Below are 18,569 nucleotides of genomic sequence, written 5' to 3' on the forward strand. Positions count from 1 at the left end.
CCTAAGCAACACAGCAACACTCCAATAAAAAAAAAAATAATAATAATAATAATAATAAAAAGATTGTATTTGCATGGATTGATAGGACAGGATGCCATTTGTGGAAAGAATTTAAAAAGCAAGACACCAGCATTTGTGGAACCTATGCTGGAAGCAAGGCATTAGGACACTAACTATATATTTGTCAGTAATACAAATAGATAAGATTACTAACTGTCTTTCTGGATTGCTTAAAGGCCTATGAGGCATGTCAGTAACTGTATTAAAGCCTAGTAGAAAGTCACTCAGCTCTCCAAGGTCTATTTAGCCCATCACGCTTCCATCAATTTTACCTCATTTACCAACAACCCCTTCTCCCTCCAAATTTGACCTTTGTGGACCTCTCTGGGCACTGAGAACACACAAACCTATCAACAGAAACACAAGTAAGCTGCAGACTCCAACCCCTGAGTCAGCCTTGCCCAGTGGGAGCTGAATGGCAAGGTAAAGAGTGGACTCTGATGGCCCTGGTCACTCCACTGCTTATGGAGTTTTCTTGTTTGCAGTTTTCTTGTTTGCAGGCCTGGGGTCTTTTTATTCCAGGATCTGTCTGCCTCTCCCTTTCTCTCTTTCATAGAATGACTGTTAAGAACTTATTTAGACCAGGCACAGTGGCTCATGCCTGTAATCCCAACACTTTGGGAGGCCAAGGCGGGTGGATTACTTGAGCCCAGAAGTTTGAGACCAGCCTGGGCAACATAGCAAAACCCCATCTCTACCAAAAACAAAATACAAAAATTCACCAGGCATGGTGGCACATGCCTGTAGTTCCAGCTACTCGGGAGGCTGAAGTAGGACAATCACCTGACCCCAGGGAGGTCGAGGCTTCAGTGAGCGATGATTGTACCACTGCACTCCAACCTGAGTGAGACTCTATCACCAAGACTGGAGTGCAGTGGTGCGATCTCGGCTCACTGCAACCTCCGCCTCCCTGGTTCACGCCACTATCCTGCCTCAGCCTCCTGAGTAGCTGGGACTACAGGCGCCCGCCACCACTGCTGGCTAATTTTTTGTATTTTTAGTAGAGACGAAGTTTCACCGTGTTAGCCAGGATGGTCTTGATTTCCTGACCTCGTGATCCACCCAACTCGGCCTCCCAAAGTGCTGGAATTACAGGTGTGAGCCCCTTTGCCTGGCCCATAATGACACTTTTCTTTACCTGTTTGGGAGTGGGGAGAAAGAAACAAAATCTCCTTGTGGACTATACATCTGTTCACGCCTTTATTTAAATCCAACCTTAATATCCCCAATTAAACTTCCTAGCCTTTATCCCTCACAAACGTATCCTCCAGAGCAGTGGCTTCCAAACCTGGTTGATTATCAGACTCAAAGTCACTGAATCAGAATCTGTAGAAGATGCGCCTAAGGATCTATATTTCTACCAAGTTGCAGTGGTTATTCTAAGAGGCAGCACACTTGGGAGCCTTGGCTCGACCTTTTTTTTAATGTTTAAATTTAAAAACTTTTAGAGTCAGGGTCTTGCTCTGTCACCCAGGCTGGAGTGCAGTGACACAATCATAGCTCACTGGAGCCTTGAACTCCTGAGGGCCTCGGCTTTAGAAACTTGAGCAATGCAGAATTAGAGGAAAAGATAATTGTGTCTTCCCAAGTGAAAGTGAAGCTAGAATGACACAAAGATCTAGCTATAGCTTTGCATTGGGTTAGACAAAGAGATGGTGGGCATTTAGGGCTTGGATATCCATCTGTCATTTATCCATTCAACTGATATTTTCTGAGCACTTTCTATGTGCTAGACATGGGGTACCTCAGTGTGGAGGACACTGTCCCTGTCCTGAGAGAGTCTAGAGTCCAGCAGAGAGGATTGAGTAATAAACCAGAAACGGCACAAATGATTCATTATAATTGCCGTAAGTGCTATGAAGAAGAAATGCAAGACCATATGAGTGTATATTATGACATGACTGACCTGGGGCTCATTTTCAGTGGGGAAGATAAGGTTCAAGGAAGGCTTTCCTGAGAAGATGCTATTTAAGCTGAGACAGCAAGATGATGAACTAGAATGGAAGTGTGACAGACGAAGTCTGTGGCTTCACTGCCTCGTGGTGCCCCATAGAAAGGACAACCCTGGACAAGGGAAACCATCAAAATGGTCTTTCTGGGCCCCCGGATGCTCTCAGGAGGCATGTTACTTAGGGGCTTTGTTCCAGCATGGGAGGGAAGTAATGTGTATTAGCTTGAGCTGTGTGAATGAAAAAAGAAAAACTATCTCGAACCCCCAATCTGCTCAAACTGTGACTTGAAAAGACTTTTTTAAGAGACAGCCACTTAAGTAGCTGGGCAATTCATTCTTTTGTTCACTGGCAGATGGCAAAACTTCAGAGCACAGTAGTGAGCATTTTGGTCAGACATGTCCCACACAGTTTTATCTGCACCCCGAAGTAGGATCCAGGATTTGCAGCGCATCCTTCCCTTATCCTTTCGCCCTCTTCCCTCTTTTCAAACTGGTGTGAGTTACTAGAGCTTACAAAAGTACGAGAACTAAGGAATTCTGCTCTCTTGTTTTCTTGCTCTGAGCTTGGAAATATCCACCACATTGTTAAGCAAATGTTCTCTTTACCAGTGGTGGGTAAACATAGACATGAGTGAGTTTTCTGCTACGCTTAATTTGAGATGTAGAAAATCAAAGCCATAGAGCAGGGTCAGTCAGCTTTAGGTCTGATTTATGAGCATTTAGAACAACAACAGAAAAAAAAAAACAGGGATTATGAAGAGGTCAGCAGAGAGTCACTAAGAAGAAGTCCAACCAAACTAGACTTCCTTCCTTTCTGATTTTATTTATGTATTGATTGATTAATAGGTGTGTGTAGCTGGTAGGCTCAGTCAGGCTGGCCGGCAGTTGGTAAACAAAACTTCCTTTATTCACTGAGAGATTGCGTGTCCAAAGTACTGAATATTAAAAGGTGAACCCAACAGAGCTCCTACCTTCAAAGTTCTTAACTTGAAGAGGGGAAGACGAAAGTTTGTTTGCTTTTTTTAAAGACAAGGTATTGCTCTGTCATCTAGGCTGGAGTGTAGTGGTGTGATCACAGCTCACAGATCACAGCAACCTTGACCACCTGGGGTCATGTGATCCTCCTGCCTCAGCCTTCCAAGTAGCTGGGACCACAGGCATATGCCACCGTGTCTGGCTAATTTTTAAATTTTTGTAGAGATGGGGGTCTCACTATGTTGCTGAGGCTGCTCTCAAACTCCTGGCCTCAAACAGTCCTCCCATCTGGGCTTCCCAAAGTGCTGGGATTATAGGCGTGAGCCACCATGCCTGACCAAAGACAAAAGTAAGCACAACTTTGCAATACAGTTTCCATCTCTGTCGAAACAGACCTTTTCTGCCTGGTTCCGAAGCTTGCTTCTTCGAACATAACAGATCCTCAGTAAATATTGATAGATGACAGATGGATGGGTGGATGGGTAGATGGATAAGTGAGTGGTTGGATGGATGGTTGAATGGATGGATGGATGGATGGATGGATAGGTGAGTGGGTAGATGGGTAGGTAGATGGTTGGCTGGATGGATGGATGGATAGATAGGTGAGTGGGTGGTTAGGAGGGTGGATGGATGGATGCCCAGACAGAAGCTATTGGAGAAGGCTTTATAAATGATGGATTTAGAAGGACAAGTGCAGGCAAATAGTCAAGAAGAGCCAGTCCAGACAAAGAACGTAACAATTACAAAGGAGCCACAAAATGAGTTTATTTAAGCTGTGTAGTGAAACTTTTCAAAGAAATCATTTTAATGGAAGTATTATCAGTATACTGGAGACAGTACATCTGTAGTAATTCTAGAAAGAAATGATGTGGACCTCAGCTGAGGCAATGGCTGTGGGGATGAGCAGAGGGAATAGATTTCAGGGATATTATAGCACAGAAGCAACAGGGCTTGACAGCCAATGTTAGCGAGAAGGGCCAGGGGGAAGTTAGATTGATATTTAGGTAGTGGCTTGGGCAGAGAGATGGAGGAATGCCAGGCTCAGAATTAGAGAATCCAAGGGCAGGGTATGTTTGGGGGAGAAGACCACTTCAATTTGGGACAGACCCAATTTGTTATGCCTTTGAGAAGTCAAGGTGAAAAGAAAGCATTCATTAGATGCTATGGACCTAGAGCTCAGGAGAAAATCTTGGGGGGTAATTGCAGACATGGAAATAAATGCCATCACCCAAGACCTGAGACAGAACCCTAAACGTGCAAATGTTTAAGGGCTGAGCGGAAAGTTAAAGGAGAAAGAGAGGCAGAGAAGTAGGATCAGAAGCCAGAAAGAGTTGGCATCAGATAAATCAAGGAAGAGAATTTTACAGAAGGTGTGACCAAAAGTAGCAAGTACAGTCGAGAGGTCAGGCAAGGTAGAGGGCAAAAGCATTCTCTGGTTTTGGCAGCCAAGAGGTCACCAGTGTTCTGTGCAAGAGACATTTTCAGTGGAAGGAGTGGAACAGAAACCAAAGTACAATAGGTTGAATGGTGAATGGAAAATGAGGAAGTGGACATGGGTGGACCACTCACCCAGTGGAGTTGGGGACCAGGCCCTGGAGACTGGGGAGACTCCATGTCATTACAAATCCTGTTGTACCTTTTGATTCTAAAGCACATACCCAGACTTCATTTCACAAGTTCAATCTATGCCAAACAGGGATTAAGAGTTCTAATGGCTGAGATTCAAACCCCAGTTTTGCACGTTAGTTGTGTAATCTCTGACTCAGTGATCTCATCTGTAAAATAGGGATGATAATAATGATGTTACTTCATGGCTGGTGAGAATTTAATGAGTTGGTACATGTGAAATGCTTGAAATGTGCTTGGCATATAGTAAGTGCTTAAAGTATATTGGCTTGGCTGGGCACAGTGGCTTACACCTGTAATCCAGCACTTTGGCAGGTTGAGGCGGGTGGATCACTTGTGCCTAGGAGATTTGAGACCGGCCTGGGCAATATGGTGACACCCCATCTCTACAAAAAAATATAAAAATTAGCCAGCTGTGGTGGCACACACCTGTAGTCCCAGTTACTTGGGAGGCTGATGTGGGAGGATCACTTGAACCCAAGAGGCAGAGATTGCAGTAAGCTGTGGCCGTGCCACTGCACTGCAGGCTGGGTGGCAGAGTGATACTCCATCACACACACACACACAAAAATGTATGTGTGTCTGTATATATATATATATAGAGAGAGAGAGAGAGAGAGAGAGACTGTTACTATATATTGTTTAAGAAAAGAGGTGAAGAGAAGGAAAAATAACTTTGAGTGAAAAAGGAAAAAGAGGGGTTAGGGAAGGTTTCTATGGTCTTTTTTAACACCCCTCTCCTTTATGAATTATATATATACACACACATATATGTACACACATATATAAGATATATTTATATTATACACTACTAGTACATTATATATAAAAGATACTATTAATAATTGTACATACTTAAAGGATAGTGATTATTTGCCATATGTGTTGCAAGTATCTTTCCCAGTTTGTGGTTTTCTTTAGGATACTTTTTCACATGCAAAATAGTGAATGTTTACATAGTCAAAGTCTTTGTTTTCTTCTTTAGTCATTATGTTAATGAGAGTTCTTCCTCTTTGAGACCAGATACTAAATTGAGTTTGCTTCCAGTTATTTTATTATTTCATGTAATATTTTAAGCCATCAGAATTTTTTTCACTGGGTGCAGTGGCTCACACCTATAATCCTAGTGCTTTGGGAGGCCAAAGTGGGAGTTTACTGCCGCTCTGACCTTGTGGGTTCAAGCAATCCTCCCACCTCAGCCTCCCAGGTAGCTGGGATTACAGGCATGAGCCACCACACCTAGGTGATTATTGTATTTTTAGTGGAGATGGGGTTTCGCCATGTTAGACAGGCTGACATGTTAGACAGGTCTCGAACTCCTGACCTCAAGTGACCCACTGTCCTCAGCCTCCTTTAATCAAAATCAAATAGCCACTAGGTAGCACAGTGGGAATCTGATTTCAGACTTATTCGGACCCGAGCCCACATTCCTGACCCCTTATCTAGCCCACCTGGTGCTACCGGTTGTTTAGGGGTGAATGACCATTGACTATAACACAGTTCCTAGAGAAAAAGCCTTCTAGAAGGGCCCAGAATTCAACCCCCTTATGCCCATGGTCAGAGGAGACCATCAGGACAGGGTCATGGGAGGGGCCCTGAGACAGCCTAGAGACTCAAAGCAAACAAAACCTCCTCAATAATGAGTCCAAGCTGGGCACAGCAGCTCATGCTTGTAATCTTTGGGAGGCCAAGGAGGGCAGATCACCTAAGGTCAGGAGTTCAAGACCAGCCTGGTCAACATGGTGAAACCCCATCTCTACCAAAAACACAAAGAAATTAGCTGGGCGTGGTAGCACACGCCTATAATCCCAGCTACTTGAGAGGCGAAGGCATGAGAATGGCTTAAACCCGGGAGGTGGAGGTTGCAGTGAGCCGAGATCATGCCACTGCACTCCAGCCTGGGCAATAGAGTGAGGCTCCATCTCCAAGAAAAAAAAAAAAAAAAAAGAGTCCCTCCCAGGTCTGCACAGTTCAAGAAGAAAACCATCCACCTGTTTCATCCCCAGCCTGGCCATCCCTGCTGTCCCCTGCCTGGCAGAAGCAGCAGTCCATTCTGAGAAACAGAGGCAGAGCATGGAAACCAAGGGAAATAAAGGCTCCCCACCCACCCCCAGAGCCCAGCTGCCACTTTGGCCTGTTGACTGTGGCTGGTAGACACCTCCACCATGCCCTCAGTGGCTGGGGGAGGAAGTCCTTTTTACTGCTGGGAGAATCTCTCACTCAAACAAAGTCTTACCCAGAAATGTACACAATGGAAATAGAAATGCGGGATGAATGTAGTTGAGCCTGGGAGACAGACCAGCCTGGTTACCACCCACCCTTCTGTGATGGGCCTTAAAACAGGGTGCAGACAGAACAGAATTTGCAAACCGCTAAGCTGTGGCAAGGCGGGCAATCTTTCTGAGAAGGTGACTTGGGATTACTGGCTGGGACAAGAGTTACCACTGAAATGTGAGAACAATAGCCACCTTGTCTGAGAATAGCTTGGCTGGACTGACCATCTCACAGATGAGACATGATTATACTGGTTGGAAGTTCTCAAGGTTGCAAGAAGGTGGGAGCTGACTCTCTAACCCCAGAAGCTGTGGGGGCTTTGATAAAGGCCCTCCTCTTGTCACCTCCCTGCCCCTTAGGCTCTGTTGCCCTCTGGACTTTTCCCCTTAGCACTGTTTATACCTTAAAGAATGAGCTTGCTGGGTGCAGTGGCCCATACCTGTAATCCTAGCACTTTGGGAGGCTGAGGTGGGAGGATTACCTGAGTCCAGGAGGTCAAGGCTGCCATGAGCCATGATAGGACCATTGCACTCCAGCCTGGGTGACAGATCGAGACCCTGTCTGAGAGAGAGAAAGAGGGTGGTGAGCTAAGGACTCCTATGCAATTGTCTCCTTCCCCCAAGATCTTCAGAAAGAAGCAGATAGAACCTGGTTTGATATAAATGGGCTCTATGTCCCACACATATACCTCTATACATACACATACGTGCACACATACCTATGTGTGTACACACATACACACTTTTACATGCATAAGTGTATGCACACACATACAAACTCAAACATATGCACACACATACACACTCTTTTTTTGTGTGTCCCCAGGGGTCAGCTTAGAAGTCAAAATGTCTTCCTAGCCTCCACAAGCCAGCGGTTCTGGAAAACTGAAAGCTGGGGCGGAGGGAAGAGCATTCTGTCAAAGTCACCGCATTCGAGGTTTTGAGAATCTCAAGACCTCTACCCCACTCAGAACAGGAATTTCGCTTCATTTGCTCTACTTCTGGTTGCTTCAGAAAACAACCGGAACCTTCCAAGTGCTGTGAGTTTGATAAGCATCGTTGCAGAATGAAGGGCCATTGAGTACCCAGAAAGCATTGAAATCCAAATGGTTTCTCATAATAGGTTTCCTGGAAGCAGCCCATGGGCTGGTTTTCAAGGTAGAGGGAGCCCCAGCCACCCCTGCTGGCTGCACATGGCTTGCCTAAGTGGACAGACCCCTCATCTGGATGCCAGGGTATTGTGCTTTCCTACCCCAGGCAGGTAGAGCCTGTAGCTGACCCTCTAGACTCCGGGAACAGTTCAGCAGGACCGAGGGGCACCCAAAGGAACACGTCTGCCCAGGGATCCTGCTGCTTGAAGAAGCTTAGAGGATGGCAAGGAATTGTGACCTCAAGGAAGGCCACTGCTTGACATCTTTGCACCTCTGTGCCCAGCCCAGCCCTAGCGTGTACTAGAGGCCCTGCATGCATTTTCTACCCAGCTATTAAGTCTATTTATTCTGTACTGACATAGAAAGAGACTCACCCTTGTTAGTGAGAAGGGCAGGTTGCAGGGCAAAGTGAATGTGTGAGTCCATGTCTGTCTGTCTGAGATGCAGGATCTGGTCTGTTAGCGCAGGCACCCTGGGAAAGAGGGGAGGCCAGACAGCCACTTTCCCCTTTGTTTGCTTCTGTTGTTTAAACAGTTTTATATGAGAATCGTCAATTGCCCTGGAGGTACTTGCAGTGAATTGAGGGAGACTAATGGGTCAGCAGATGAAATGCAATACAAACAGAAAGGGATTATAGCCAATTGAGATGGCTACAATTTCCACCTGCTTCAAACCTCTTCGTTCCTTCCCCCTGCCCCCGCCGCTTTTCATTCTCTCTTCAAAGTGAAAATAATGTTCTTCCCTCCCACAAATCTGCCATTCATTTTCTCTTTACCCCCATCTCCCCAACCAAAAAAATAAAAACGATTGTACATGGGCACGTGGATGCACACAGCATACAAACACACCGTTATGTTAAACTGGTCACGATTTATCTTCCACTGAGTTAGAAGATGTTATCCTCCCCCTACCTCCATTTATGCTTGTTTGGCTTGGCTGGATTATTTATTTGCAGTGACAAATATTAAGCTAGAGCAAAATTTAGTAATCCACAATAAAACATGATTGAACCTAGGTGCAGTGGCAGCAGCCTGTGGTCCCAGCTACTCGGGGAGGCTGAAGCAGGAGGGTCCCTTGAGCCTGGGAGGTAGAGGCTGCAGTGAGCCTTGATTATACCACTGCACTCCACCCTGGGTGACAGAGTGAGACCCTCATCTCTAAAAAAAATAAAAATAAAAAATTATTGAATAAGGATTTTGAACTTTGAGTGACAATGCTGTTTACCTCCTCTGATGATCAGGGTAGCATTCTACTCTGTTGAACTTTCCTTGGCTTTTTTCTAAGAAAGTCAACATCTTTCAAGTCAACTTCTGGGACCAGAAAACAAGGCAATGGGTCCTTCACTTGAGCGGGAATCCCAAGCAACTCATAGTCCCTGCTGCACTTCCTTTCTCCCTTCCTTTCCATCTCTCTCTCTCTCTTTCTCTTTCTTTCTTTCTTTCTCTTTCTTTCTTTCTTTCTTTTTCTTTCTTTCTTTCTTTCTTTCTTTCTTTCTTTCTTTCTTTCTTTCTTTCTTTCTTTCTTTCTTTCTCTTTCTCTTTCTCTCCTTTCTTTTCCTCTTCCTTCCTTCCTTCCTTCTTTCCTTCCTTCCTTCCCTCCTCTCTCTGTTTTCTTTTTTTTGAGGCGGAGTCTCACTCTGTCGCCCGGACTGGAGTGCAGTGGCCAGATCTCAGCTCACTGCAAGCTCTGCCTCCTGGGTTTACGCCATTCTCCTGCCTCAGCCTCCCAAGTAGCTGGGACTACAGGCGCCCGCCACCTCGCCCGGCTAGTTTTTGTATTTTTAGTAGAGACGGGGTTTCACCGTGATAGCCAGGATGGTCTCGATCTCCTGACCTCGTGATCAGCCCGTCTCGGCCTCCCAAAGTGCTGGGATTACAGGCTTGAGCCACCGCGCCCGGCCTCTCTTTGTTTTCAATATGGGGTCTTGCTCTGTCACCCAGACTGGATTGCAGAATCGTAGCTCATTGCAGCCTTGAACCCCAGACTGAAGCAATCCTCCCTCCTCAGTCTCCCAAAGTGCTGGGATTACATGCATGAGCAACTGTGCCTGGCCCCTGCTTATCTTTCTAATCCCTCCTCCCACCTCCCAGTGGATTCGCCAACTGCAAATCCATTTCATTCAGACAATCAAATCCAAATTTCTCAGCTGGGCATGATTTGACCTCAACCTCCCTGTCTGACTTCATCTCCAGCAATTTCTCTATTTTGCCATTTTCAGCCACACCAGCCCCTCTTGCCTCAAGCCTTTCCTGTTTGCTCTACTCAGTCATCCTCTGTCCACTTCTTCATCTTCTTTTTTAAAGATAGAGTCTCATTCTGTTGCCCAGGCTGGAGTGCAGTGGTACGATGATGGCCCACTGCAGCCTGGACCTCCTGGGCTCAAGTGATCCTTCCACCTCAGCCTCCCCAGTAGCAGTGACTACAGGTGTGTGTCACCATGCCTGGCTTCCTGTTCACTTCTTGACAAGACCAGCTCTTTCTTGCAGTTCCATGTTGAGCCAACAGGTCCCTTTTTCAGAAATACCTTCCCCAATCACTCTGTGGGAAAAACTGCCCATCTTCTCTTAACCCCTCCAGTTTCCCTACCCCATTTCATTAAACACCATCCAGATTTATCCAAAATCATCTTGTTTATTTAATTGCTTGCTGACCATCTATTTGCCCCACTGAAAGGTATGTTCCAGGACAGCAGGAACTTATCTGTCTTGATCATTGCTGATTTCAGTGTCTACCACAGTACCAGGCACCTAATAGGTGCTCACTAACTTTTTGTTAAATGAATGATCAAATAGCTTCTCAGCTCCCAAGGGTTGCTTGCAAAGTCCCCTGTCTGGTGCCCCCTGCAAAACCCTCCATCTGGGTCCTGGGGGATGACAAGGCTGAATGTGTGCTGCTGTGATTGCAGACAGAGTCCTTCAAGCTGAGTGAGCCCTACAGTCAGTGCACAGAGGACGGGAGTGACGTGCCAATCAGGAACATCTACAACGCTGCCTACTCTCTCCAGGTAACAGATTGCCGGGGGCACTCAGCCCTGGGTTTATGGCCCGGACCCAGGAGACAAAGTTATATCTAGGCTGGGGTGTGGCTTGCACCAGGAACTCTGGTGAGGATCCCTGGGGTTCATCCAGAGACCTCAAGAACAAATGATGCCAGCTGGTTCCAGTCCTCTGCAGTTCATCTGTAACCAGAGCTTAATTGATTCACCGAGGTTTCTGTGGAACTCAATGTACAGCTGAGACAGACGCACCTCCTAAATAGGCCTTGGCAAGGGAGGAACAGGAGAGAAGCTGTCTGAGAGAGACACTGGCCAAAGGGTCAAGAGCATGGCTTCCAGGCCTGCTGGTGCCCCTCACTTGATGATGGCCTTGGACCAGCTGGGTTCCCCTCAGCAACCACAAGGGGAGGTGGGATTGGATCAGGGGCTGCTAATTTGCAGCTCCCAGCCGCCTTCCAGGTGGCATACCCAGTTTTTCAAGAGCCTGGATGGTGTTTAAAAGTCAGAGAATTTCACAAGAAAATCCAGATTTCCAGACTCTCGAAAAAATGAAATGATACGGCAGCATTGAGCCCATATTTCCTGCAGGATAAACAGTGGGTGTAGCCACCCCAATAAATGAAGCAGGTGTTCTCTGGCTCCCATAGTTTTCACTACCCCTCCGTATGTCACTTACATCACTGTCTCCTGTATACATTTGACTTTTTAACACTTAAGTGAGACGATCTGTTCTGCCTCCTCTCACATTCTGGGAATTTATAGTTCACCTCCTACCAGCATACCCCAGAGAGTCCATGAAAATCAGCCCAGCGGAACAAAAGGACCAGAAACCTTCCGCACTGAGTCTGCCAACTTAGATAAGAGCTGAGTTGAGAGGTGGTGTAGACAATGAGTAAAAGAGGACTTTTGGGCCAGGCACCATGGCTCATGCCTATAATCCCAGCACTTTGGGAGGCAAAGGTAGGAAGATCACTTGAGCCCAGGAGTCTGAGACCAACCTGGGCAACATAGCAAGACCTTGCCTCTGAAAAAAAAAAAAAAAGTTTTTAATTAGCTGGGCATGCTGGTGCACACCTGTAATCTCAGCTATAAGGGAGGCTGAGGAGGGAGGATCCCTTGAGGTGAGGGTTCAAGGCTACAGTAAGCCACGATCACACTACTGTACTTCAGCCTGAGTAAGAGAGCAAAACCCTGTCTCCAAAAATAAAAAAAGTGAGCTCATCAGAAAGATACTTCTGGATGGTATTTAGTGAGAGCTACCATGCACACACACACCTTACATGTATCAATTCATTTCATGCTCACAACTTCATGAAGTTGATATTATTATAAAGAAAGCAAAGCATCGGAGAGGTTAAGTAACTTGCCTGATGCCAAACAGCAGATAAATAGCAAAGCTGGGATTTGACCTGAGTAGCTGCCTTCAGGAACTCTGCTATTAGCTTTTATGCTATAAGCTCCATGGATATTGTGGTAGCTTATGATCCATGAAGACACAACGTGGAGGGCTTGGGCTTGAGAATAGGAACACTGGGACTGTGTTCATTTCTCTCTGTTTCTGGAGCACTCCTCCAATTTTCCCATTTAACTTTGTGTTGGCACCCACATGATGGAAAGTGACCACTCCAGCCCCAGCTCAGCCCAATCTCCATATCTCAGTTAGTCTAAATTCTTAATACATTGGCCAGGTGCAGCGGCTCATGCCTATAATCCCAGCACTTTGGAAGGTCAAGGTGGGAGAATCACTTGAGGTCAGGAGTTCGAGACCAGCCTGGCCAACATGGTGAAACCCCATCTCTACCAAAAATACAAAAACTTAGCTGGGCATGGTGGTGCACATCTGTAATCACAGCTACTTGGGAGGCTGAGGTGGGAAGATCACTTGAGCCCGAGAGGCAGAGGTTGTAGTGAGCTGAGATTGTGCCACTGCACTCCAGCCTGGGCAACAGAGCAATACTGTCTCAAAATAAGTAAATAAATAAAAATAATAAATAAATTCTTAATATCTCTTCCAGCTTGGGCCCTTTGCAGTTCCAGGACCATGCCCAGCCCAGTTGGCATAAGGGGCAGGTTCATGTGGTTGACCAAGGCTGAGGGAGGCTGACCCCCTGGGCTGAAGGATGTACAGGGAACTCCCTGACATCTGTATGCAAAGACATGAATGGCATCCCTGGGTCTCCTCTTTCAGATCTGCCTTCATTCATGCTTCCAGACAAAGATGGTGGAGAAATGTGGGTGTGCCCAATACAGCCAGCCTCTACCTCCTGAAGCCAACTACTGCAACTACCAGCAACACCCCAACTGGAGTGAGTGAGACCCAGCCCCAGCCTTGCATGCTCCAGGACCAGGGTCAGCCTAGCCCTGGCAATAGACACTCCTGACACTCCAACCCTCTTGCCTTTTGCATGAGGGAGGTATTGGTTGAGAGCCATTTAACTAGAGTTTTACTTCTGTTGTCAAGCCTGGCTTGAATTATACTTTGCAACTGACCACCTTAGTCAACTCCAGAAGGTAGGAATGGGTCGATATTACCTTTTCACAGAGTAGATAACCAAGACCCAGAAAGGCTAGACGGCTTGCCCAAGGTCACATAGCCAGAAAGGAACAGAGCTGGATCCAAACCAAGGGCGGTCTGACCTTCAACTCACACCCTTAACCACCACTGCTTTCTGTTTCCCAACATCACAAGGCAGTATGTGTTTCCAGAGAGCCAGTGTTGGTAGAAAGTGGGAGGAGAAATCATTAAAATGAGACTGCGGGGCTGTCCTTGGTGACCTGGGGATGCCTGGGAAGGGTCCTGTGGCTTTTTCAAAGCTCATGCTGCCCTCTCCCTTGTCCCTCAGTGTATTGTTACTACCAACTGCATCGAGCCTTTGTCCAGGAAGAGCTGGGCTGCCAGTCTGTGTGCAAGGAAGCCTGCAGGTATGTGGACCCCAAGGGGTGAGATGGACGGCTGGGTTGGGTTGGGCTGCCTACACTCATACTGTCCCCTCCTGCCTTAGCTTTAAGGAGTGGACACTAACTACGAGCCTGGCACAATGGCCATCTGTGGTTTCAGAGGTAAGTTCTTCTGCCCACCCTTCCCCACTCGAGCTCCCCGCCTGGAGCCCCACTGACATTTTTGCTGTGTCCTCTGGCCTGGGACATGGTCCAAGGGGAAGAGAGCTACCTTGCAGAGGCTGGGGAACAAGTTGGGGAGCCTGAGGGGGAAGGCTGGCCCTGGCCTCTTGGGCATCCTCAGACCCACTCTTTCTCTCTCCATTGTATAGAAGTGGTTGCTGCCTGTTCTCACATGGGACCAAGGGCGGCAAATAAACAAAAAGCTCAACAAGTAAGTTTCCTCTACCATGTTCCTCTGCCTCTGCCCGCCACAGCCCCCAGCCTTCTCACTTGCTTCCATATGAGTATGGGTATGGCCAAATCTCTTTTTTTTTTTTTCTTGAGACAGAGTCTTACTCTGTCACCCAGGCTGGAGTGTAGTGGTGCGATCTCAGCTCACTGTAACTTCTGCTTCCTGGGTTTCAGCAATCCTCCTGCCTCAGCCTCCCAAGTACTTGGGATTATAGGTGCGCAGCATCACACCTGGCTAATTTTATATTTTTAGCAGAGATGGGATTTCACCATATTGGCCAGGCTGGTCTTGAACTCCTGACCTCAAGTGATCGATCTCCCTCAGCCTTCCAAAGTGCTGGGATTACAGGCATGAGCCACTGAGCCTGCCCCCCTCTTCCTTTCATTCACTCACTCATTCATTTCCTCAAAGCTGGGAGAGAGTGAACTCACATCTGTGAATCATGCCGTGTGAACTCACATTTCTCTAAGCCATCACTATCTCCCTCATGCCCACTGCTGGGCCTGCCCACCGTGAGAGCCAATCTGGCCAATCTGGCTTCCAACATTCATAGAGCACCCCCTAGGTGCCAGGTGCTGTGTGAGGTGCTGGGGAAACCAGGACAATCAAGCAGACATGGTCTCTGCCCCCCAAAGGTACTTACACTCTCATGATAAAATAGACTTTGACCAAGCAATTGCAAACCATTAAACCAAGTGTTGCAAACTGGTGACTGATCCTTGGCACAAATCTAGCCTCATGAACGCAACCCATTATTTCCAGCTTTTCCTGAAAGTTCAAAAGTTCTGGCAAGAACGACCCTCCACTGTTTTGTAGCACCGAAGAGCTGAGTAATACCTGCTCCTTTGGAATGAGTCATGGTCCAGTTTGCCATCGTTCTATCGAGAGGCAGTTTAGTGCGATGGTTAAGAGCACGGACTTTGAAGCCAGATCTAAATGAGTTGGAGTACTGGCTCAGCCGATTATCGACAGTGTAGTCTTGGACAAGTTCCTTAACCAATCTGCATCTCCGTTTCCACATCTGTGAAATGAGGATGATGAAACTATATATACCTGCCTCATAGGGCTGTTGGGAGAATTCAGTGAGTTAATTCACATAAAGTTCTTACGACAGGGCTTGGCAACACAGGAAGTGCCCCATAAATGCTCATTGCCATTGTGCCTATTATCATATTACCTCAACTACCCTGCTCATGTACATTACCTGTACATACTTGAGACTGCTATCAAACAATTACAAATGTCGACGTTTAATGAAGAACAGGGTACAATGGCAGTATGGCTGGGTCGACTGCCTTAATCTGGAAGCTGGGGAGCAGTTATCGAGTAAATGAATGACATGAGGACCAGTTCCAGGCTGGAGATATGCTCTGGGGTGTAGACGGAGCCCTTATGGGCCAGGTTCTGATACCCCCAAGGAGCTCAGTGCCTTGGCTGTGCTGCCAGCTTGGGTAGGAGGGAGACAGAAATGCTGAGGACTGGTGATCTGGTAGGATGCCAAGGCTCTTGACTCACCTGTTGGAATTTTGCAGGACAGACTTGGCAAAACTCTTGATATTCTACAAAGACCTGAACCAGAGATCCATCATGGAGAGCCCAGCCAACAGTGTGAGTAGAGTGGCTTCCATCCAGGACCAGGGAGTGGCTTCCTTCCAGGACCTGTCCTGGGCCTATGTCCCTTGTCATTGACACTGGGGAAAGGTGTCCTGCATGCCCTTAAGCAGCAGAGAACTGGCTCGGGGCCCTTGGAGTGTTGTTGGTGGAGATCAGAGTGCCGTGGTGGAGGTCTGGGACTATGTCACAGTGTCCTCACTTTGGGGGCAGATGTGAGCATCTGTCTGGCCTTGGGGAGCAGAGTCAGGGAAAGGGGTTCCAGCCTGCTCTAGGAGGGCTGCTGTAGGCTAGCCAGGTCTCAGGTCAGAACGCACAGGGTAAGAGGAGACAGGAAGCCTGCCTGCTTCTTCCTCCCAGTCTGTGCAGGGTCAGGGCTGACCCGTGGCTCCCTTGGGAATCAGGGTTCCTATGTGAGACCAACTTGTGGGGAGGTATCTCTTGATGGGACTTGTGTGGCTTGGCCTCTCTTGCAGATTGAGATGCTTCTGTCCAACTTCGGTGGCCAACTGGGCCTGTGGATGAGCTGCTCTGTTGTCTGCGTCATTGAGATCATTGAGGTCTTCTTCATTGACTTCTTCTCTATCATTGCCCGCCGCCAGTGGCAGAAAGCCAAGGAGTGGTGGGCTCGGAAGCAGGCTACCCCCTGTCCAGAAGCTCCCCGCAGCCCACAGGGCCAGGACAACCCAGCCCTGGATATAGACAATGACCTACCCACTTTCAACTCTGCTTTGCACCTGCCTCCAGCCCTAGGAACCCAAGTGCCCGGCACACCGCCCCCCAAATACAATACCTTGCGCTTGGAGAGGGCCTTTTCCAACCAGCTTACAGATACCCAGATGCTAGATGAGCTCTGAGTCAGGGATGAGAAGACAGATCTCGTCAGGACCACCAGCCATGGTCTAAGGACCACCAGCCATGGGCTAAGGACATGGACCGGGTGCCCCTAGACGTGCGCACAGGGGACCCTCTGCCCCATTCTGGGCTTTTCAGAGACTCCAACCAAAAAGCCTGCTTTAAACTGCAAGATGGGCCCTGGACATGTGCCGGAAGACTCATCGGGTACTACACAGCAGCACTCACAACTGTACGGGCTGAGATATATCCCGGGACCTGAACTATTAGCGCGTCAGTAGAGACTGGGGGCCGAGGCAGTGGTGCTGGCCCAAGCGAAGGAGAGTGAGGGCTGATGCAGCTCTTTGCAGGTCTTGAGAGGGAAGGACTCTTCCAAAGCCCCAAAGCCAAGGGTTTCACCCACACTGCCAGCCTGGGTCGGGGCCCAAGGATGTGACATCGAGTATCAAGGCTAGACAGCTACTGCCGGATGCCAAAGATAGGAGAAAGTGCCGGCCCTGAAACTGGAGCCATTTGTGAATAAACTGTTCTTCGTCATTGACACTGAGGAAAGGTGTCCTCCATGCCCTCAGGCAGCAGAGAACTGGCCCAGGGCCCTTGGAGTGTTGGTGGAGATCAGAGTGCCGTGGTGGAGGTCTGGGACTATTTCAGAGTGTCCTCACTTTGGGGCAGGGGTGGGCCCAGGAGATGGATCTGATTATCCCATTTTGTGGATGAAGAAACTGAGGCACAGAAAGATTAAGTTACTGGCCCAAGGTGACACAGTGAGGAGGTGGCAGAGCTAGGATTTGAACCCAGACAATCTGACTCCACGATTTTGCATCCAATTTGTGTCTGTACCTTTTAAAGGGTGAGGCCCATGTCACTTTGGGTGGGAAGACGGGGAGCATGGTGGGCCATGCTCTGGGCAGCTATTCCAAGACAGAGCTGACCCCCGCATCACCAATGGCCTGTCCCTCACCAACAAGCCAACTGCGACAGATGACCCACTTCATATCACATTCACATCTTCCCACCTGAAAATGGCTAACAGGTATTAAATCCTTGGTTGGTGTTTAAAGCCAACCCAAGAAAAGGTGTTAGGTACTGTTTTAAGCACCTAGATAGGTTACCATAGGGGACTGCAAATGGTGTTCTGCAAACGAAATCCTGTTTTTGACCATGAACTAAAATTTTTATTTTATTTTATTTTATTTTATTTTATTTTGTAGAAATAGGATCTCACTATGTTGCCCAGGCTGTTCTTGAACTCCTGGCCTCAAATGATCTTCCCACCTCAGCCTGTCAAAGTGCAGGGATTACAGGCACAAGCCACCGTGCCCAGCCAAGAATTTTTATTTTTGCTTTTAAATAGCAAAAGAAGAAGATTCTGTAACTCATGAAAATGATATGAGATTCGACTTTGAGTGTCTATAAATAAAGTTTTGTTGGTACACAGCCACATCCATTTGTTCAAGTTTTGTTTACGGCCATTCATTGCACTACAGTGGCAGAGCTGAGTAGCTACAACCCAAACCTGCAAAGCCAGCAAACCCTAAAATATTTTCCCTTTGGCCCTTTACAGAAAACTGTGCTGACCCTTGGATGAGCATATTCGATGGATATGATTATCCCATTTTGTGGATGAAGAAACTGATGCATGAAAGATTAAGTTACTTGCCCAAGGTGACACAGCTAGGAGGTTGCTGAGCTGGGATTTGACCCCAGAGAGTCTGACTCC

General features: G+C 47.5%; 1 protein-coding gene across 1 annotated transcript in view; it reads left to right on the top strand.

Moving 5' to 3' along the window:
• Nucleotides 1-18,289, top strand: part of SCNN1G (sodium channel, non voltage gated 1 gamma subunit) — a 33,547-nt gene extending 15,258 nt beyond the window's left edge. Inside the window, exons 7-13 of the mRNA XM_011958312.1 lie at nucleotides 10,942-11,040; nucleotides 13,220-13,337; nucleotides 13,875-13,953; nucleotides 14,034-14,091; nucleotides 14,301-14,362; nucleotides 15,916-15,991; nucleotides 16,471-18,289. Of these exons, the coding sequence (XP_011813702.1) occupies nucleotides 10,942-11,040; nucleotides 13,220-13,337; nucleotides 13,875-13,953; nucleotides 14,034-14,091; nucleotides 14,301-14,362; nucleotides 15,916-15,991; nucleotides 16,471-16,851 (873 nt within the window). The 3' untranslated portion in view covers nucleotides 16,852-18,289. The remainder of the gene's footprint in view (nucleotides 1-10,941; nucleotides 11,041-13,219; nucleotides 13,338-13,874; nucleotides 13,954-14,033; nucleotides 14,092-14,300; nucleotides 14,363-15,915; nucleotides 15,992-16,470) is intronic.
• The last annotated feature ends 280 nt before the right edge of the window (nucleotides 18,290-18,569 follow it).

This window comes from Colobus angolensis, unplaced genomic scaffold, assembly GCF_000951035.1.
Source record: "Colobus angolensis palliatus isolate OR3802 unplaced genomic scaffold, Cang.pa_1.0 Scaffold468, whole genome shotgun sequence".
NCBI classification, from domain to species: Eukaryota; Metazoa; Chordata; class Mammalia; order Primates; family Cercopithecidae; genus Colobus; species Colobus angolensis.